Source organism: Aquarana catesbeiana, linkage group LG13 (assembly GCF_042186555.1).
Source record: "Aquarana catesbeiana isolate 2022-GZ linkage group LG13, ASM4218655v1, whole genome shotgun sequence".
Classification (NCBI taxonomy): Eukaryota; Metazoa; Chordata; class Amphibia; order Anura; family Ranidae; genus Aquarana; species Aquarana catesbeiana.
The window spans coordinates 227,817,932-227,841,646 of record NC_133336.1 but is presented as its reverse complement, the minus strand read 5'-3'; the positions used below and the strand labels follow the sequence as shown (position 1 = coordinate 227,841,646).

Below are 23,715 nucleotides of genomic sequence, written 5' to 3'. Positions count from 1 at the left end.
CGGGTTTGCTCAGATTTATATCTCATCCTCATCCAAAGCAATGTCCCCTCCCCCCTCCTCCATTCACAGCTGTAGCCGAGTCTCCTCCTCCATTCACAGCTGTAGCCGAGTCTCTTCCTCCATTCACAGCTGTAGCCGAGTCTCTTCCTCCATTCACAGCTGTAGCCGAGTCTCCTCCATTTACAGCTGTAGCCGAGTCTCCTTCATTTACAGCTGTAGCCGAGTCTCCTCCATTTACAGCTGTAGCCGAGTCTCCTCCATTTACAGCTGTAGCCGAGTCTCCTCCATTTACAGCTGTAGCCGAGTCTCATCTTCATGGGTCCTCAGTGGACAACCTTCATTCCTGGCTGGAGCTTTTTCAGCTTTTCAATTTCTCCTATTGCTTCCTCTGACCAGAAGTTGTCCCTGATCCTAGAAGAAGAGGATATAAATAGTCATCAAATCTTAGCAGAACACTCTGATTGCACAATCTCTATTAGATCTACTAATAAACATGTAGAGTCAGGGTCTGTCTGATTTATAGAGATTGATTTGAAAGGTTAGGTTGGTCTACATATTACATAATGCCGCGTGCACACGAGCGGAATGTCCGACAGAAAAAGTCAGACGGAGGCTTTTCATCGTCTTTCATCGTTTTATCGAAAATTCTGACGGACCTAGAAATGGAACATGTTCTAAATATTTTCGACGGGAAAACCGCTCGTCTGTATGCTGTTCCGATGGACCAAAAACGGCGCATGCTCTAAAGCAAGTACGAGACGGAAGCTATTGGCTACTAGCTATTGAACTTCCTTTTTCTAGTCCCGTCGTACGTGTTGTACGTCACCGCGTTCTGGATGGTTGGACTTTGGTTGGACTTTGGGTTGACCATGTGTAGGCAAGACCACTTGAAAGGAATTCCGTCGAAGTTCCGTCGGAGAAACCTATGGAGTTTATTCCGACGGCAAAACCGGTCGTGTGTACGCGGCTTAACTTTGGTAGATCTAAAGCTGATTGTACAAAGATTGTATGGCCAGATTGTACAACGTGTGGTGAACCTTACACCGTCATTTCACCTTCTTGCAGGACTTGTAGGACAACTGAGTAGTGACACTGCACTGTGGAGGCTGATGGGAAATTGCAGAGTATGGTGTGCATTTTTTCAACAGCGGTAAATCACAGCTGATTAAATTGTCTGCATTCTCAGAGTAAATAGTTCTCCTAAGTGCCAGTTTATGAAGAATTGTAGATCGTTTCTCTTAATTTTGAAACAAATAGTCTTTACTACATACACTGTTAGAAATTTTTTAAAGGATTTTTTGTTTATCCTGCTGTTTAGAATTTTCATGTCACTATGGTTGAAAACAAATTTCCATTTGACCGCAACTAACAATTAGAAGATTGAACAAACATTCTTAAAATGAAAAATTCCAAACAAAATTCTGCATTGTACTAGTATAAAGCCAGCAATATTGCAGCACAAGTATGCAGTACAACTTTCCAACAATATAAATGTGAAAATATAATAAAAAAAAAAAAGTGAGACTCTGCAACATAAAAATTATTTATAATTAGGATATATAAAAAGAGCAGCAATAGTAGTAGTGAGACTCTTCTACAAAAAAGTCCCAAATAAACACCGGTAATCTTTCTTGATCTACCTGACCTTAGCTTGGTATCAAGAGATCCCCAAATTTTCCACTTCTTTTTAAGCGATTGAACAGTATTGACTGGCATATTCAAGGCTTTGGATGTCTTTTTATATCCTTTTCCATCTTTGTAAAGTTTCATTACCTTGTTACGCAGGTCTTTTGACTGTTCTTTTCTACCTTCTCATGGCTCAGTGTCTAGCCTGCTTCCACGTGAGAGCTAACAAACCCATTGACTATTTATACACAGACACTAATTGTGATTTAAAAAGCCACAAATGTGGGAAATTAACCTTTAATTGCCATTTGAACCTGTGTGTGCCACCTTCTGTGTCTGTACCAAGGCCAAACATTCCAGGGTATGCAAACTTTTTATCAGGGCCATTTGGGTGATTTCTGTTACCATTATGATTTAAAAAGGATCAAAAAAATGTGACAATAAATGATCAGTCATATTTTCAATATAAATGCCAACATTTCACAATTTCTGCCAGGGTATGCAAACTTTTGAGCACAACTGTATATACTAGTGCTGCAGTCTTGTATATTATACTATTTGAACTTATATTTCGGACTTTCTGCTAGAGGATGGTTTTCAGTATTAGAGTTTGCACAAAGTTTTTCAAGTTTTTTTTTTACTGCAGAGGGAGTGGGCTCACTCACAATTTTGCCTAAGAACACAGATATGAATAAAGAATGGTACAAAAACATCCCTCGGGAGCAACTTCTCCCAACCATCCAAGATAGAGTTGCCACCTGTCTGGTTTTGACCCGGACAGTTAGGGATTTGAACCCTGCGTCCGATTTTCAGTTCATTTGAAAACCAGTAAAATTTTTAAAACTAGATTTCGGCTCTCAGCAGGAAGAGAGGATGTAGCGCCACCAGTGGAGAGCTAAGGCAGGACTGTATCTCCGGCAGCACAGTGAGTCTAATCACGGAGGACACCCCCAGCTGGCTCAAGTTATACTCTGCTTCCTCACAGGGTTGCCACCTTTTCTTCTAGCCAAACCCAAACACTTTAGCGGCACACGTAAAATTTTTTTTTGCTTGTTTCTAGTATACATTATGCATATATCTTGTGATTAAAAAAGATTTCTAATCATTTAATAACCGCTTCCCGACTGCCGCACACCGATGTACGTCAGCAGAATGGCTTGGGCAGGCAAATGGGAGTACCTGTATGTCCCTTTGAATTTGCCGCCTAGCGGGCACGCCCGCCGCGTGCCTCGGGAGTGTGCTCACGGGTCCCGGGAACTCGATGTTCGCCGGCGGCCCACAATTGCGGTGTGGAGAGGCAGAACGGGGAGATGCCAATGTAAACAAGGCATTTCCCTGTTCTGCCTAGTGACAGGACAGAGATCCACTGCTTCCTGTCATCGGGAGCAGTGACCTCTGTCGTGTCATTGGTAGCCCATCCCCCCTACAATTAGAACACCTCCCTAGGACACACCTAACCCCTTCATCACCCCCTAGTGTTTAACCCCTTCCTTACCAGTGTCATTTATACAGTAATCAGTGGCTATTTACAGCACTGATCGCTGTATAAATGACAATGGTCCCAAAAAAGTATCAAAAGTGTCCGATGTGTCCGCCATAATTTCGAGGTCCCAAAAAAAATCGCAGATCGCCGCCATTACTAGTAAAAAAAAAAAATATTATTAAAAATGCCATAAATCTATCCCCTATTTTGTAGACGCTATAACTTTTGCGCAAACCAATCAATATACACTTTTTGCAATTTTTTTACCAAAAATATGTAGAAGAATACATATCGGTCTAAACTGAGGAAAAAATTTGTTTTTTATATATTTTTTTGGAATATTTACTATAGCAAAAAGTAAAAAATATTGTTTTTTTTTTCAAAACTGTCGCTCCTTTTTTGTTTATAGCGCAAAAAGTAAAAACTGCAGAGGTGATCAAATACCACCAAAAGAAAGCTCTATTTGTGGGGAAAAAAGGACATCAATTTTGTTTGGGTACAGTGCTGCACGGCCGCGCAATTGTCAGCTAAAGCGACGCAATGCCGAATCGCAAAAAATGGCCTGGTCATTGGGCAGCCATATCTTCCGGGGCTGAAGTGGTTAAAGTGGAGTTCCAGGCACAAATTGAACTCTGTTTAAAAAAAAAGAACTCCCCACCCCCCTCATTTTTGGATTTTTTTTTTCTTTTTCATACCTTTTTGCTATATTTTCTTCATGACACCCGCCCCATGATGCCGTGGCAAGGTACGTCACTTCCACGGCTTTTTTGTGCCCTCCTTCCTCTCCCCTGTTGCATTCTGGAACCTGTGTGTGTCCCAGCAGATGAGGGGACCATTCAGAAAGCGCTGTGGGACTCGCGCATGTGCAGTAGGAAACAGGCTGTGAAACCGCAAGGCTTCACTTTCTGTTTCCCTTAGTAAGAATGCCTGTGCCTGCACCTGGAGCCGATAGATGGATCGGCTTCGGGTGCCGGCATTGCGGTCTCCCTGGACAGGTAAGTATCCTTATATTAAAAGTCAGCAGCTACAAAGTTTGTAGCTGCTGACTTTCCAAATTATTTGCTGTTGAAAGACACTATTTGGGCTTTGAAAGACTGCCCGTATACAAGGGTCAGTGTCCCTCCCCCCATAATACAGGGGTCAGTCACCCCCCATAATACAGGGGTCCCCCATAGAGACCACCATTAGTGTCCCCTTATATCAGTGACACCCCTTCCTTAGAGACCACCCCATAAAATCAGAGACCACCCATATCAGTGCTCCCATTAGAGACCCAAAAAACTAACAATTTAAAAAAATACAGCACACCCTCCTCCTATAATTATATTAATTCATACTACTTTTCGCATATGAATTAATTAATATAATTATAAGGGGGAGGTTGCATTTTTTACATTTTTAGTTTTTTGAGGTATGGGAACACAGTGCTGTCAGCAATTTATTCTCTCATTCTCTCTCTCTTTCTTCTCTCTTTCTTTCTTCTCCTCGCTCTCTCTTCTTTCTCCCCCCCCCCTCTCTCTCTCTCTCTCTCTCTCTTCCCTTCTCTCTATTCTCTCTTCTCTCTATTCCCTTCTCTCTATTCTCTCTTCTCTCTATTCCCTTCTTTCTATTCTCTCTTCTCTCTATTTCATTCTCTCTATTCTCTCTTCTCCCAATTCTCTCTTCCTTCTACTCTCTCTTCTCTTTTTTCATTCATTCATTCATTCATTCATTTATTTATTTATCTTTTTTGGATCGGAGTCCCCTTATATCAGGGACCTCCTCTCCTCTCTCCCCCCTTAGAGACCAACTAGTATCTAAGGGGGTGTCGCTGATATAAGGGGAGGGCCTCTGGAGGGGGGTTGCTAATATAACCACTTGCCTACCGGCACTTTTATCCCCTTCCTGCCCAGGCCAATTTTCAGCTTTCAGTGCTGTCACACTTTGAATGACAATTGCGCAGTCATGTAACACTGTACCCATATGAAATTTTTAAAAAAAAAAAAAAACAAAAGATCTAAAAAAGGGGAATTGGCGCTGTTCGGCTATGTGTGCATTGAATATTGTTCACATTTAAATACATAAAAAAATTAAATATTAGGTGCAACAAATACAAATGTGATAAAAAGGGAGCTAAAAATACGTGCAAAAGCTCCAACAACCAAATCCTATACAATAAAGTGCAACATGCTAAAAAATGTATATATACCCAAAACTGTCTATGAAGATAAAAAATCTTCAAACATTCCAAATGTGATGAAAAAAAAAAATTTTTTTTGGTACAGACTTGTTAAAAAACAATTATAAACCATTAGTGTAAAGTCCCCAACGTTAATGAGTAGAAAGTCCAATTCATAAACCAAGTGATAAAAAATTATATAAAAAATGTGCTGAAAAAATATATGCTGAGAAAATATATATAACTCTAATGAAAACAGTGTCCCAAAAATTCGTGTGCAGAAAAATTCTTCTTTGAATATGTCCCTCCAATGGAAAGATGGTAATCTCAATGTAGCAGGTGTGCCCTCACTCGTGCCCTCACTCACCGGACTGCCCAACCCCTGCAGGGGTAAAAGGCATGTAGACAAATCCAGCGATGATAAACCTTGGAAGCGGTCCTCAGCCCAGTAGTTGTGCGTTCCACCGCCCGCCTGCCTGAAACCGGAAGAGTCAAAGCACAAAAGACAAGAGGTTGACGTATGTGTATCAAGTGCAGGCGGGCGGTGGAACGCACGCTCTACCACGCTGCCCACCAGGCTTTGAGCCGGCTAGCGGAGCGCTGACAGCTCCTGTTTTTAAAGTTTTATCTATTTACAATAATAAATCCATATTTTTTCGGATTCACGCTATGGGATTCATTTCTTTTTTGCTGCATATGGATGTTTAATGCCGGGGATACTGCAACACCATAGAAGGGAAAGACAACTACTGGGCTGAGGACCGCTTCCAAGGTTTATCCTCGCTGGATTTGTCTACATGCCTTTTACCCCTGCAGGGGTTGGGCAGTCCGGTGAGTGAGGGCACGAGTGAGGGCACACCTGCTACATTGAGATTACCATCTTTCCATTGGAGGGACATATTCAAAGAAGAATTTTTCTGCACACAAATTTTTGGGACACTGTTTTCATTAGAGTTATATATACCGTATTTTCTAAGCATATATTTTTTCAGCACATTTTTTATATAATTTTTTATCACTTGGTTTATGAATTGGACTTTCTACTCATTAACGTTGGGGACTTTACACTAATGGTTTATAATTGTTTTTTAACAAGTCTGTACCAAAAAAATTTTTTTTTTCATCACATTTGGAATGTTTGAAGATTTTTTATCTTCATAGACAGTTTTGGGTATATATACATTTTTTAGAATGTTGCACTTTATTGTATAGGATTTGGTTGTTGGAGCTTTTGCACGTATTTTTAGCTCCCTTTTTATCACATTTGTTGCACTTAATATTTAAATTTTTTTATGTATTTAAATGTGAACAATATTCAATGCACATATAGCCGAACAGCGCCAATTCCCCTTTTTTAGATCTTTTGTTGATTTGAATTTCACCTAGGTGACATTCTGTGTCAGGGGGGCTGCAGTTCTTTCTTTCTCCTTTTTTCCTAAGCGCGGAACTACTGTTCCTTATTTTGAAAAAAAAAGTTTTTCTTAGTTTATGTTATAAAATTTTGTAAATAATTTTTCTCCTTTACTGATGGGCGCTGATGAGACGGCACTGATGGGCTGCACTGATATGCGGCAATGATGGGCACAGATAGGCTGCACTGATGGGATGCACTGATGGATAGCACTGATAGCAGCAATGATGGGCACAGATAGACGGCACTGATGGGCTGCAATGATAGGTGCCACCGATAGCAGCAATGATGGGCAAAGATAGGCTGCACTGATGGGTGGCACTGATAGCAGCAATGATGGGAACAGATGGGCTGCATTGATTGTCTGCAATGATAGGTGGCACTGATATCTGGCAATGATGGGCACCCACAGGTGGCACTGATGGGCTGCACTGATAGGCAGGGCCGCTGACAGAAATCATGGGGCCCCGTACAGCCTACCTGACAGGGGCCCCTTCAGCCCCACCCCTGGTCCGTCCTTCAGCCCCACCCCTGGTCCGTCCTTCAGCCCCACCCCTGGCCCCTTCCAGGCTTTCAGCGGCTGCAGGAGGAAATTGTAGAGATCGGTCCCTCTAGATTAGTGTTTCTCAACACTTTACCAGTCATGGTCACTGCAGCGACCTGAGCCTGGATTGCTTTTCAGAGAAATGGTACTTTCTTGTTGGTATTATGAACCCACTCTAAAAATACACACACACGCATGCAAACAAACATGTACGCCCATACACACACATATACATACACATATAAATACACGCACACATAAACATACACACACACACACAGACACACCTCATAAACAGTAGCTGTCTGCTAAGGGGGACATGCAGTTACACATGGCAGAGGTCACGAGGCTAGATTTACATACGAAGTTTACATACAAACTTTTTTTGGAACAGGGGGACAAAAATGACAGATTTCTGGCCATGCTTTCTCAACAGAATAGGCCCTTCCCTTCTACTGTATATCCAAAACCCGTGCATTTGAAAGGTCTATGGTCTCCTCTCCTGAGGGGATACTGTGAGAATTTACCATCTACTATAGTCAGTTATATGCTTCTTCCCTGCCCCCTGATTTTGAACACACACACATGCCAGGCAACACACATTTTTTACTCTTTCATCCAAAGTCAGTAACCAGTTCATGGGCTTGTTTTTGTTGTTTTATTTGAGATAAACAACTGGCATAGGGTCTAGGGCAGGGGTGTCAGACTCCATTTCCTTGCTGGCCACATCAGCATTATGGTTGACCTCAAAGGGCCGGTTGTATCAGCACCCCAACCCCCCTACATCAAATGTCAAGAGCCCCCCCACCATCAGAAGCCGGGCATCCCCCCCACTATCCCTTACATCAGCGCACCCCCTTGACTTGTGCTGCTGCCAGGAGGGCTGGACAGAGAAGTGCAGGATCTGGTGGAGTCCTGTCCTCTCTGCTGCTGACTGCTGAGACCAGGTGGGGGGGAGACAAGGGGGTGTGAGGGCCACATGAAATGGCCTGGAGGGCCGGATTCGGCCCACGGGCCTTGTGTTTGACACCTGTGGTCTAGGGGGATATGGGATGCCCAACTTGACTTGAAACAGTAACTCTAAGGACAAACTTCATAGGTACAAAAAATCAAAGATGGATACCGGACCTTCTACTCTCTCATTGGATCAGTAACACAACCTTTGTAAGGAGCACTTGGTCCCCTTTAAATTAACCTCTTCAGACCCCAACTAGAAACTGCCCATCCACCTGGCTTTCACAGAGAGTATCCCAAGGCAAGGGATTCTGGAACAGAGTTGCGGCACTGTCCCAGGGAGAACTGCTTGGGTATAACACTTGGCAGCCCTCTCCTTTGTAGGCCCTGGGGATGTAGAGGTACTCACACTGTCCTTGTCCTTCAGCTGTAGGTGAAACTGCTTTCAGGCCTTTCTCTGGGCTAGTTTCTTTCCTGGTAATGCAAGCTGTCCTTCCCCGGTGGACTGCAGGACAGTGGATATCCCTCGTTCTCCTTTCTTCTTTCTTCCAACCTCCAGCCTCCAGCCTGATGGCAGACCCCTATTCTCTGGGGCCCCGTCCCAGGCTACACAGCAGAACCTCAGCACTCCATCTTCCAACTGACTCCCTCACTGGCCAGGCTCCACAATATTTATGGGCTGGTTCAGCCACCCTGCCAGGTCTCCTGCATGGGGATTGGCCAGATTCCCATAAATATTCAGATCAGCACCTTCTGGACTCCGCCCACTAGCTTCAAGAAACTTCTCCAAGCTTCGAGAACCAGGGGGAGGTAACAGAGGCCTGACCTGTAGAGCCCTCCAGCCTGACCCAAACTAAACCCCCTGACTCACACCCAGGCTTCTAACAAGCCTCTGCCTACACTAACTATGTACACAAGAGGGTGCTACAGGTATACCCTGGTTGTGGGTCCACAATCCACAAATTAACTGGACTACTGGTGATGTTATCCTTCATTCAGCATACTGCCATAATTGGATATGTGAGAACCAGTGCGCAAAACCACAATATGAGTAAGGGATTAGTAAAACTGACGGTAAAATACCCGATGGAGAGCCGCTCACATAGATAGGTTCACTCAGTTCCCCAAAAAACAACTATAAAATAAAAATATGTGGCGCTATTCCATCAATCAGTAACAGTACAAAGTGTGGTGAAGTAGGCAGAGTATAAACCACCTCGTGTGGTAATATGCCAAGCAAAAGTGAATAATGGCCACGAATTGATGCCACCATACAAGAATAGATCAATAGAAGCGGATGCAATTCTGCGATAAGAAAAATAAAAAAAAAAATATAATAAAGGCAATTAAATAGAAAGTGACACAGTGCTAGATGAGATAAACAATCACCCCTCAATAGGTGAAAGAATATCTGCGGATATGAAAAAAAGACTTCCCAAGTGAATGCTCACAACCAAAATTCATATATAAAGTGGAAGTAATTAAATGCAAAGTGACTCAGTGCTTAGTGAAATAAAACGATCACCCCTCGTTAGGTGAAACAATATATATCTGTGAGTAAGGAAAAAATGCCTTCCCAAATAAATTGCTCACAACCAAAGTTCATACACAAGTGATGCCGGTGGCTCAAAATTAATCACTAGAAATAAATAATAATGCTGATAAAGAATAAATAATGATGATGAAAAATAAATAATAAATAAAGTCGCTTCTTCTACGTGAGCTAAAAAATAGGCAGTGATAAAGTGACATATAGTGCAGGATAAAATGTTGAGATCAGCACCAAATATGTGCATAGATTGCAAAATAGTAAAAAATAACGACCAAATTAAATAGTGAAATCATGCCATAATAATTAATAAATGCAGTAATAGAGTAATGAAATAATCAATAATGATAGGACAGCTAATCCCACAATAGAGATGCTGTCCCAGACAGTGACAATAGTGCAATAATGTCCATACAAAAGTGCAGTAGTGATAAGTGATTTCCACAAAGAGTCTTTAGACACAGTGCAAAAAAATGTGCAGTGACTGGTAATTTTTCTTCTATGCACGTTCTAGTGCATCTCCCAGGTGTTTCCCCCAGCCTCTCACCTCCAACAGCGGCCCCCAATGGGCCTAGTAGGGCGGGTGGATAATTCTAGGAGAGGATGTATTTCCTGCAGCGTGTCTTTAAACATCCAGTAGGTCTGTCTCTCTGCAACTCATCCCACAGCTCTCAGCACTCTCAGCGGTCCCAGCAGTTTTTAAGAGCAAAGAAAAGATCTCATGGTGTAGTATTTAGAAGCCCATTTATTAAAAAAACATAATAACTTACATTGAGATAAACAGCAAACAGTAAATGTGAGGGAAGCTTCCGGGTTCGGCCGTCCCCGAGAAGCGTCGGCACCTGACTCCTCCTACCCTGACGCGTTGCGTCACAGCACGTGACTTTATCAAAGGGATGAGGAGTCCGGTGCCAGTCATTCTGTTTATATATGCGCCGTTGACATAGCAACGGATCAACAATAACAAAAGCCGAGCTTCTGTGTGCAATGCCGCATCATAGGGGGGTGTCAAATACAACATTTCGACATCCCAAATCCCTTGGTCAGAAGCATACTAAACTAAAATAGGAATAGGTGTTAAGGCCACTAAAAATTAGAGATAAAACAGTTTAAATCGAATTCCACGTTATGTCCTAGGGGCGATAAAGTCTGTAATTCATGAATCCATCTGGATTCAGCCTGACTAATTTTGATAATTTTATTGTCGCCCCTCCAATGAGGTTTATACTTTTCAATTCCGCATATTTTCAGTGATGAAGGGTCACTATTGTGGTATTCTACATAATGTCGAGATAGACTGTGCTTATCAAATTTTTTTTTTTTTTTTTTTTTTTTTTTACAGCTGGTGAGTCTCTGCACAATCACAACGCGAGACACCAGCACTGGATTAACACCTGTTGTGTGCTTTGAGGAATCCCACAACGGACGCCTTTTTTCACTTATAGTGCACCGGGCACATACCCATATGAACTGTTTATTATCTTAGAACCATTTGCATGGCACGTGTGTTTAGTACTTTTCAGAGTGACCTCTTTATAGGGCACTTGTCACTTTGTTATTTGCAACGTTTGTAGAGCAATATTTTAATATTTATTTATTTAGCACTAGACACTTTAGAATTTTTTGCATGTCATGTGTGATGTATTTATTGCAACTTTGTGTTTTCTAGTGTCTAGACATAGACAACTTCATGCTCTTAGCAGTGGTTAATACTGTTTTTTCCTTTTGAGGGAATATAGCACTAGACACCTTGGATGCGATTTATTGCGCTCATTATGCTTCTTATGTTTAAATCACCAGTCACCTTAACCCACAGGAGTGGTAATAACTGCCATACATATATACACACGTGACACTTTGGATATAATTGTATATATGCAGACATTTCTTTTACAACTTTGGGACAGCGCCACACTCACACACTTTTCTTTTCTCTGGAAAGGGTATGGGCCAGAAGAAAATACATGGGAGCCTGAAGCAAATGTTCACACTAAGAAACTGGTGCAATCTTTCTGGTGAACTCATCCTGAAAAAGCAAAACAGATGGGTATCCAGAGGCTGTCCATAAGAGGGTGCAATGTCAGGAATGTAGTACCAGTCATCACGCCAGGACTTACTGTTTGGCTAATGCGTGCGTGCCGTGGCATAAACATAGAAGACAGATTGCTCATTTGTCTGCATGTATGAGCATGGACCTATGCACAGGTGCACGCACTGCTGATAGGCGGCCTAATCAAACCAGAGTCCTGCGCTGGTCCTGTGCTGGGTGGTCTTCAGTCTTTTCCCCGTGATCCAGTCTCTATGTGCATCCATGATCTTGTTACCAACCTGGCTTCTGTTCTGACCTTGCTCTTGGATTATCCTTACCTGCTCATGTCTGCTATCTGCCTCCGCTACCGACCCCAGCCTGGACTACTTACCACACTTCTGCCTAATGTCTCTGTACTTCGCTACCTGATTGTTGCCAACCTCTGCCTGTCCCGTTTTTTCTGTGTACATCACGCTGTATGTCATTTACTAACCTTGGTGCCACCTCAGCGCATCACCAGCTGTACCTTTGCTCGTCAAATATCAGCATCTCAAGTTCCTGTTCCCTGCGGCTACACCTTGGCAGTTGTGCCTTTCTTTCACTCCTGCAGTCCCTATCTCACTATCCAGTGTTGCTTGGATGGGAACTGTGCAAGAGGCTACCCTTATCTCAGGCTCTGCATACAGGTACATGACATATACTCACAGTAATTCCTCTATCCGGCTTGTTGTCAGAGCTGCCATAAGATCCCTGAAATGAGGACCCTCCAGATTGTTCTTATACAGGATCAGTGTCCTCAATGTCCAATTGTTTCTTATTCCAGATGCCAGGTGGGGACAGGAACTGTCTGTCAGGTAATTATCAGACAATCTGTAGAAGAAGAGAAGAATGTTACCAGAAGAAAATTAATTTCTCCTCCAGGAATGAATGTAACTGTTCTCTACATGAATGAAATTCATTTCTATTATTGGAATCATTTATATTAGATCATGTTATAAAACTCCAGGAAATAAAATGTTATAAAGAACAATGTTATAATGGAGTAGACCCCCAAATAATGTCATCCATGTGTGTAGACAGTGATATCTCCATACACAGGATGAGCACAGAATACCACTGACATGACTCGTATTGTGCTATAATCTCCGTATGTATGGAGCATGAATAGTATCAGCAGACAGTGTGAGGCCAGAATCAGCATTGCAAGTGATTGGACAGGATGATTTTTATCTGATATTCTATTTATCTCTGCTGATAAGAGCTCTGTACTAGGAAGTAATGGGAGATCCCCCAGACACTGAATAGCAGAAGGTCATGTCAGATGACAGGAAGCTCATATGAGGCTCTGATTGGTCATTGCAGTAAGATCAGATTCCCCCGTGTATGACCTATTTCATGGCTGATAACAGAGTGTGATACATATATATATATATATATATATATATATATATATATATATATATATATCTATCTATATCTATATAGATATAGATATAGATATATATAGATAAAAAGGAGTTCTGTATAATTGCATCATTATTGTTATATTTATGTGATTTAGATATAAAAATGTCCCAGAATATTATTGTCCCAGTCAGTCCTGTTATACTCACTGTAATTTCTCTATCCGGCTTGTTGTCAGAGCCTCCATCAGATCCTTGAAATGAGGACCCTCCAGATTGTTCTTAGACAGGATCAGTGTCCTCAGTGTCTGGTTATTTCTTATTCCAGATGCCAGGTGGGGGCAGGAACTGTCTGTCAAGTCATTGGAGGACAAACTATAGAAGAAGAGAAGAATGTTATAAGAAGAAAATGAATTTTTCCCCCAGAAATGAATGTAACTATTCTCTTTATGAATGGAACTCATTTCTCTTTATTGGAATCATTTATATTAGATCACTTTATAAGACTCCGGGAAATAGAATTTTATGAGAAAAATGTTATAATATTGTCCTCCATGTGTAGAGACGGTGATATCTCTATACACAGGATGATCACAGAATACCACTGACATGACTCGTATTGTGTGCTATAATCTCCTTGTGTATGGAGCATGAATGGTATCAGTAGACAGTGTGAGGCTGGATTCAGCATTGCTAGTGATTGGACAGGATGATTTTTATCTGATATTCTATTTATTTCTGCTGATAAGAGCTCTGTATTCATTGTGTAGCACCCTTTAGTGTACACAGTTGTTAGGAAATGTTATGCTGAATCACAGTAGCTCAAGTGAGTCTGGGTAATTGCTTTGGGTTCAGTTGTAGGCCAGGCTGGAAGGCACTACAGGTCAAGGCTCTGGTGCCTCCCCTGGTTCTAGAAATTGCCAGAAATTTATAGAAGCTAGTTTGCGGAAAGGAGGGGGCAATGATCTGCATATTCATGGGAATCTGACTAATCCCCAGGCAGGAGGCTTGACAAGGTGGTTGGGTTGGCCCATAAATATAGAAGAGCCTGGCCAGCAGGGTTTTTGTTGTTGGGGTAGAAGATGGAGTGCTGAGACTGGAGTCATGAGGCTTGTGAGAGGACCTTGGGGCTGTGGGGAGCTTCCTCCAGGTTGGAGCTGAGAAGAAAGAGAAGTTCCTGAGGCATCTCCACCAACCGGCAGTCTCATTCAGGAGGCACCCTGCCCAGCAAGCAAGGACCTGCCCAGCAGGATTCCAGAACAGCAGTCCCTGCAAGCAGCAGGATTCCTCAAGGGCCAACAAAGGAAGAAGGTTGTCAGGGGCAATATTTAGCAAGCCTTTATGGGACAGTATCAAAGCTAACCTAAATCGCTTGCTCTGGAACACTTTCAGAGAAGCCAAGTGCACTGGTAGTTTCTACAAGGGGGCATAGCGCTCCTGCCAACAGTTGGGACTTTGAGTGTTATGCTGATTCTTCAATAAGAGGATATAGAACTCCTGCAAACATTGGAGACTTTGTCAAAAATCCAACAGAAGTCTTACAGAGCTTCACACAAAAGTCTAGTGGATACATAATTCTTGTTGCAAGCTGAGAAACAGAGTAGTTTGTCCTTGAGTTGTTACCAAGTTCAAGTTTGGGCTTTCCATATATCTTCCATTCCCTATCGAAGTTATCATCCCTAATAAAACAACGAAAACAAGCTCAGTGGACTGGTTTCTGACTGGGTATGCAAGGTGGAAATGCGTGTTGCCTGGCTGTGCAGGACTAGGTGGTCCCAAAATATAGTGGCCCTCAAGGAGGTAGTGTTACATTAGGAAGTAATTGGGCAATCCTCTGACACTGAATAGTGCATGGTCATGTCAGGTGACAGGAAGCTCATATGAGGTTCTGATTGGTCATTGTTGTAAGGGCAGATTCCCCATGTTTAAGCTCCTATAACCCCATGTATTTTCCTTGTTACCAGACAAAACAGAATAAGATTTTAGCAATGTTTTATGAAGCGACTATTTTAGGGCTGATAACAGAGTGTGAAAAGATTCAAGAATTAAACAACATTCCGGGGTTGGCTATATATAAAGATAAAAAAGGGTTCTTTATAATTGCATTGTTACTATTATCATCATAATTCTATATTATTTATGTGGTTTGTCTCAGTCAGTCAGGGACATGCTGGGCATAGCCCAGCTGGAGTTCCAAGGCAAAAGCAGATACGCATGCGCAGGCATGAAACTTCAGGCGCCCATCTTGCCTGGCACAAGCGCACAAATATGCGCATGTGCATGAATATTCATGCTCAGGTGCAATTGCCTATGCGCATGCTACCCATTAATGCTGAAGCCAAATGGCCTATATAAGGGCAGCAGCTGCACTAGTCCATTGCTTTCTGATCTTCAGCTTTACCAGTTTTCCTGTGCCCTATGTTTAATTACTGTGCTTGACCCAACTTATCCTGACCACTCTTGAACTCCACCTGTCTTGACCTCGGCTTGCCTTAAGACTTTGTTTATCTCTTCACATTAACCTGTTTTCCTGTTGCCAACTTCTGCCTGCATCTTCACCATTCTCTGCCTGCTGTTTATGCTTATACCTGACTGTCCATTGCTGACATGGCTTGTCTGACCCTGCATCCAGTCATTCGTCTGTCCTGCTCTGCATAGTGCCTGGTGAAGCTGGTCCTTCATCTGCTGTGTGTCTGCATCTGCTACCACCTGCTGCCTAACCAGCCTGGGGTCTGCTGTTCCTGCTGCCATCTACTGCTTCAGCTATCCAGTCCAACCCTGGTGATGCACCTGTCACACACCTCTGCAACCAACGGAAGATCATACAGGCACTCTTACCTCACCACGCTCTCTTGGCCACTGTTGCAATACCAGCGGCCCTTGAGCCGGGGCTGTACGATAGCTCTCCCTCTACACATCAGGCTCTGTCACAAGGTATGTGATGCAGTCAGTCCTGTTGTACTTACTGTAATTCCTCTATCTGGCTTGTTGTCAGAGCTTCCATCAGATTGCTGAAATTATGACCCTCCAGCTTGTTCTTTGACAGGTTTAGCATTCTCAGTGTCTGGTTGCTTCTTATTCCAGATGCCAGGTGGGGGCAGGAACTGTCTGTCAGGTGACTATCCTTCAATCTGTAGAAGAGAAGAATGTTACCAAAAGTAAATTAATTTCTCCCCCAGGAATTAATGTAATTATTCTCTACATGAATGGAACATATTCATTTGAATCATTTATATTAGGTCACTTTATAAAACTCCAGGAAATAGAATTTTATAAGAGAAATGTTCTAATGGAGTCGATCCCCCAATATTGTCATCCATATGTAGAGATGGTGATATCTCCATACACAGGATGAGCACAGAATACCACTGGCATGACTCGTATTGTAAAACAAAAGGTGTAAATGCCACACACCAAACCCAGGAAATGTGCAACACAGTGTAGATTATGACTTCAGCCTAGCTCCTCTTGGCCACGCTCCTCTTGGCCACACCCCTCTGACGCAGTTCACATTTCACCCTGCCCATAGAGGTGGGAGGGTAACCTAGATGACAGTAAAAATTGTATCCGTGCTTAGAAACTAAAACAAAACAGCAGGTGTGTACCATAACCAAGATACCAGGCACATCATTAGGGGTCATTTATGATGAAACGATTGATGGAAATGATACGTACATACGCTACTGTGGATGTGGCCATTTACAAGGGTTTTGTTTGGATTTATGTATCTATCTGCCTGCATTTTACTAATCTGATGTAAGTGCATTACCTTTTATTACATCCAAAACTGATACAGTATTACACTATGTGGAGTCTTTTGTTCCATATATACTTTAGCTAGCTGATCCATTGATGGTTTTTGGCACTACCTCCTGGTTTGTTGAGCGCCTTCTGGTTTACCAATTAAGGACACCTGAGAGAGCAGCTGGGCTTTTCTTCAGTGGATCAGAGATCCAGTCAAGCACTGTACGACCTCCCTGAGTAAGGGGGGTTGCAGGCTTTCTGGTAAGCCTCCATTTTTTTTACTTTGGTGATGGGTGTCACACAACTGGGTGTTTGATCATCATTTCAACATGGTTTTGCAATGGACATTATACATTGTCTTTAGTCCCATATGATTTTTTGCAGAAATCTGCACCCTTTTTATATATTGAACTGATATTTATGCTTGAAATTCATCTCTAGCTGAATTTTAGGTTTTGCACAATTGGTGGGACTTATTGCAGTTTAATTATTACATGTTTTATTTTTATTAAAATTTTTGCATATTTCTTTTTTATGCAATATTTTGCTATTGATTTCCTATATTGTTCATACACTATTGATTGCACTGAATGCACGGTATTAATCTTTGCACCTGTTATATGCATTGTGTTATATATTGCAAGTATACTTTTAGGGCTGCACACTTTATTTACAACCTAGATGACAGGCCTGTGAATAGATAATCAAAGTGCAATACTCTAAGTGAATTCATTGAATAAATAAAAAAATAAGGTAAGTACATAAAATAAAAATCATAGTGGTGACTACTTGAAAATTGTTTTAAAATTACTAATTAATAAATTGTCAAATAAATCCTAGTGCAAAAATGGGAGAAGAAGTGGAAATTAATATGTTCATAAAAGAAATAAATAAAATAAAACCAGAGAGGCTTTAGGCTGTTAACAGACACCGCCATATATGGGGAGGCTATTTGAAAATTAGGAATTAGAGATAAAGCAATTTAAGTCAATTTCAATGTTTAGGCCCCCTGGATTTAGTGTGCCCAATTCATCCCTTTTTATGTTAATATGTGATATACAATGTAAGGCTGCACTAGGTTATATGTCACAAGTACAAACGCTGCTGGTACATAAATGCTGGAATAACAACATAAAAAACAATTGTATAACGTAGGTGCAGCGCTTAAAAACAAAAAGTCAAATTATAAAGACCAATTTGCAGATTACTGATCAGTCTATATAAAAACATTCCTAAGCTTGCTTCAAGTATAAGTTGAAAGATGGTAACCAATATGGATAGATAAAATTACAGAGTTACATAGTTAAGATGAAAAAAGACACAAGTCCATCTAGTTCAACCAATAAAAAAAAAACATACAATCCCATATACACAATCCCATACCAACAGTTGATCCAGAGGAAGGTGAAAAACCCCAGCAAAGCATGATCAAATTTGCTACAGCAGGGAAAAAAATTTCTTGATCCCCCGAGAGGCAATTGGATATTCCCTGAATCAACTTTACCTATAAATGTTAGTATCCAGGTATAGTATGTACATTTAGGAAAGAATCCAGGCCTTTTTTTAAAGCAATCTACTGAGCTGGCCAGAACCACCTCTGGAGGGAGTCTATTCCACATTTTACAGCTCTTACTGTGAAGTAACCTTTCCATATTTGGAGATGAAATTTATTTTCCTCTAGACATAAAGAGTGCCCCCTTGTCCTCTGTGATGACCTTAAGGTGAATAACTCAAACACCAAGTTCACTATATGGACCCCTTATGTATTCGTACATGGTGATCATAACCCCCCCCTTAATCTCCTCTTCTAAAGAGAGAATACATTCAGTTCCTATAATCTTTCCTCATAGCTGAGTTCCTCCATGCCTCTTATCAGTTTGGTTACCCTTCTCTGCACTTTCTCCAGTTCCCTGATATCCTTTTTTGAGAACTGGTGCCCAAAACTGAACTGCATATTCCAGATTAGGTCTTTGTACAGAGGCAAAATGATATCTCTCTCTCTCTGGAGAGGACTTTGCTCGCTTTGGAAACCCCAGCTTGGCATTGCATGTTATTAAGCTTATGATCTACCAAAACCCCCAGATCCTTCTCCAATATGGATAGAACGAGTGTCCAAGAAAGATCCGTCACCAGCAACTGTTCACACTGCCTCTTACCCCTCAATGTGGACCCGCAACAAGGAAAATCAAACAAGCATGTTCAAAATTATCCTGGAATGCTCTTCCTAATGCTCTTCCTAACAGGATGCTCCTTCACCGCCCACAATATCCTTTTGTTCTTCCAACATATTGGAGCCCACATGGGCACTCTAAAACATAGGTTACATAGGACAAGTCAAAAGAGATAATCTTATCAGACTTTGATGTATACATAGCTCTGAAGTCTGTCCTCTTTCACTCTTTTTTTTGCTACTGTCCTACAGTGAAAACATTTTTTTTGGAGGGTCAGGAATATTATGAACTAGTTTTGTTCCCAAAGCCGGGGCTCTTTGATATACAAATTTTGACTTTTTTGGGAGAATTTTGTCTTTTAGTAGGATAGGCTAGTACTTTCTAATACTTCTTTTTATCTTCTTGTATTGTCTATTGTACTGTGTGATAAAGCCAAAATCCTGTTTGCTATTGGCCTTCTCTTTCTTACACATTTATTTTCTATCCAACATCTTAACCATTATTTTAGTGCTCTCGATCACCAAATCCAAACAAGTAACTTGATTCTTGTTTCAGCTCCCCTTGAAAGAAATTTCAACTTGTTTCTATTGATATGTTATATAAACTCTTGCAAGAATTTTATGTATCTCTTCCATACAACTATGGTGTCATCTATGTAGCACTTGTATAGTTTTAGATTGGGCCATGTCTTATTATATATTTCTGTTTCCTCTCATTTGCTCATGAAGAGATTGGCGACATTTGGTGCATACTAGGCACCCATTACCGCTCCCTTCACTTGTTTGTAAAATTTGCAGTCATATCAGTAGTAATTATTGGCCATTTCTAGTTCTTCCAAAATGAACTTAATCTGTTTTTCTTATTATAAGTATAGTCTTTAAACTTTGATAATACTAGCTGCTATTTTATTCACAATATTAATGTTAATAAACAGGACATTTTTTCAGGCCACTAATAGTGGGCAGAATGTGAATTTAGATCAAGGCTTTAGAAATTTAAAACACACCATGGGATAAGCAAATTAGAACATGGTGGGGTATAGCTACTTTAGAGAAATATGTAGAAGAAAAAATAACCCCCATGAAAGTTGAGATGGATTAGGAGATAAGGATCTCTCTGAAGAATGGTACCTGTTTTTTAAAGTAGTGCAAGAATCAAACAGTTTAATAAGTGGCAAGAAATGTATAAGTGACGGGGCGTGGTTTGCCTTGAGAGAAGATGACTGCCTAACCCTCGAGCTCCATCAGACCACAGCCAATACTTAGCTTTTACTGGGTAACATCGCATTCAACCACCCGACATGGGGACTTCATCCCGGGCAAACTTGTCGTCCAGATCCCGATCCCCGAGAGACGTCAACGGCCGCATAAGCCAGACTATTCTGGAGATATTCAGGACCCAGGTGGCCAACATGGCGCCCCCGCTCCAGCCTCGGCTCCCACACACGGCCACAACGGGATCACACCGAACAGCATCCCCCTTCTGTGGAGAAATGCCATCCTTCACTCCAACAACCCAGCCTGAATGACCTCCGCACGTAGTGGCCGACATTAAAGACACGTTGTTCGTGTCCATTACAGATTTACGCTGTGGAAATCCAAGCGATAGCGGGAAGGGTGCAAGAAGTAGAGAATACCGCCACACAACACCAGACAAAGATACAGAGGATCAATCACACCATGCAGCTACGTGACCTACAGCGACATGTCGAGGATCTTGACAATCGGGGAAGGAGACATAATCTGAGGGTGAGAGGCCTCCCTGAATCTGTAGATTCTGACCAAATACGCCCCATGGTCATGGAGCTGCTCAACTGCCTCCTAGATAGGCCCCGCCAAAGGCCAAAGGCCTATAGTCATGGAGTGTATACACAGAGCCCTCAGACCACGAGGAAGGGACACAGACCCCCCGAGAGACATCGTCTGTTGCCTGACTGACTTCCAAGTCAAGGAAAAAATCCTCAGGAAAGCCCGCAACAAGACGCAACTGGCTCATGAGGAACACACAATCCACATCTATCAGGACCTCTCAGCCATCACCCTTAGATACTGTAAAGACCTACGTCTTTTACTGGAGGTCCTGCGGAATCCACTATCAGTGAAAGTTCCCGTTCAGCCTCTTGGCTACACCGCCTAGGAGTCCCCTATACAATCTGGCTAACAGGTTTTGAAAATCCCTGCTTGGTGTAAGAATGACTTACCTGAATTGAACATCACCATACACTACCTTCGTTGTAGGTAACTTCTATGTATGTGACCACTATCCAAATCTGATATGTAGAGATGCTAACTATTATACGTTGGGTACAGGGTATATTGCTCAGCAATCCTCCTCCACTATTCTATGTACTGATTCCTTACCCATACTAATTAGATCACCATCTGTAACCGGACTTTAAAAATATCACACGGCTCCATCTAGTGATGCTGAATATTAATTACCATTTGGATCCTAAGTGATATCGGGGGAGGATGTGGATAGTACTGCCCTTGGCTGTTTGCTAGCGATGTGCCCATCCTACCCTGAAGTCCTACCCTGAAGGCAATCCTATGCAGAAATCCAGCCACCCACTACTTTTGTCAGGGACACTACAATTGTATATAAGTGACCCAAGACCAACTGCAGGTCCCCTTCTAAACCACACACAAAGGAAGGAGCGATGGCAGTTATAAAAATTCACAGGCAACACCTAGTTATTTTTTATTCCCAGTTTGCTATCTACCATTTTCCATATACAATTTTGTTGTCATGTTGACGCATTTATGTCTCCAGTTCCAGAAGTGTCTTATCCCCCTGGGTCGTGTCCAATTTCAAACCACAGTTCTGTATACAACGTATATTTAGTTGAAAGTTAACATGTTGTTGAATGCATTGAGGTTGCACTGCGACCAGACACAACTACACAACTCAAGATAGATATAGCCACTCCCCCCCGACATATCCTCGGATACTAACACAGACTAAAGACATACACCCATGTTGCTCAACCATAACCCTAGCTATGCAGCAAACCTAACCCGCTGACCCCATTGTTGTATATGTTGTAATATGTTCACCGATTTATGTGGGACATTGTTGTGTGTATGTACACATGCAGTCAATGTTGACCAGGCCAGAATGACAATGACAGAATGGTTGATTTGTCCAACTGAATTTTAACAGCTGAAGACTCTTTGATGTGTTAATCTTATGCAAGTCTATTTGAACATCTCAAAGGGTATTCAGGTGGTATCTCTTAATCTAATCTAATTACATATATCTAAAGGGAACTTGTTGATGTTGATATGTGGGAGTGCAAATTGGGGTGGTTCACGGCTGTTCACGGCTGGGGGTTGTTGTCTGTTTGATAGACTAAAGCTTATCAAAGTCATAAATTGAAACGGCCAATCAAATTGCTCAGCCATTCAATGCCTGGTGAATATAACATGGCATTCAGTCTATAGGTTTTGAGTGAGGCTTGTCTGTGTATGAGTGAGGCTTGTCTGTGTATGGCTGGGAAGACACAGACCTAGGAATATGGGTCTCTGAATTATATTTCCTCTGTCGGATTTCTTTGTCATCTGTGGACTTTGGACTTTGTTCTGTGTTGGAAGTTAATAAAGTGCATCTCTCTGGAAGAATTGGGTTGCTGCGGAAGAGTACTTACATCATCATCATTATAATAACCACTAATTCATTATCATACCCACTCTACATCATATCACCCAGCATATTTTTAAATCACTACACCCATCCCATGGATCCACCTGAGCACAATATTCCCTACCTAATTACAAGTCCACGCACTAAGGCTACTGGTCTGACAGACCACATTGAAAGACCCTTCTTACGTGACAAACCAACTCCCACACAGCGGTATCCATTTGTGCTTTCTTATCTTTTCCTGCTACTTCCATCACAAGCCACTGACCTCTTCCGGCTTGCCCGCACTTGCGGTATATCTCCACCTGGACAGGTGAGCGGGTTCTCACCTGCCGCTGGAACACCTTCCCTTTTACCTTACCCCATACTCCCTATACCCTACTTCACATCCCCCACTTACCCGCCCTCCCGCAGCCCACTCCTCACTTACTGCCACAACCGCCCGAGCTAGGACCCCCACCTACCCCCATCCGCCCTCCGACACCTTCCCCGCCACAGCCCTCGAGGCCTACATAACCTCATAACTTAGTAAACACACATACCGCCATAAAGGATGTCATCTACAGCCCCTACTGCTGACAAACTCCCTGTCAAGATCATATCACTTAACGTAAGGGGACTTAATATTCCAGAAAAACGCTCCCAACTCCTTCTTGCCATGCAACGGAGCAAGGCAGACATAATGTTCCTGCAGGAAACGCATTTCTGCACCACCTCGACACCGAAACTACAGAATCAATAGTTCCCTATGGCCTACCATGCAACCAACACAGTGTCCAAATCTAAAGGTGTCTCCATACTTCTGGCATACACTGCCCTTTCCAACTAACCGACACGTTAATAGACGAGAAAGGTAGATACCTTTTTCTGAAAGGGTCATACATAGGTAGAAAAATTGCGTTAGCGAACATATACGCCCCAAACACTCGCCAAATATCCTTCTTCCGCAAAATCACCAAAACTTTAACTACTTTTCAAGAAGGTACTCTCATACTAGGGGG

The 23,715-nt window shown here is 42.1% G+C and overlaps 1 protein-coding gene across 1 annotated transcript in view; it reads right to left on the bottom strand.

Annotated features, from left to right (window-relative positions):
• Positions 1 to 267: 267 nt before the first annotated feature.
• The window catches only part of LOC141116682 (NACHT, LRR and PYD domains-containing protein 3-like), a 347,490-nt gene continuing 324,042 nt past the window's right edge, over positions 268 to 23,715 (bottom strand). The window contains exons 10-13 of the mRNA XM_073609073.1: positions 16,124 to 16,288; positions 13,368 to 13,532; positions 12,460 to 12,624; positions 268 to 411 (exon numbers count right to left, since the gene is read on the bottom strand). Coding sequence (XP_073465174.1) covers positions 324 to 411; positions 12,460 to 12,624; positions 13,368 to 13,532; positions 16,124 to 16,288 — 583 coding nt within the window. The 3' untranslated portion in view covers positions 268 to 323. The remainder of the gene's footprint in view (positions 412 to 12,459; positions 12,625 to 13,367; positions 13,533 to 16,123; positions 16,289 to 23,715) is intronic.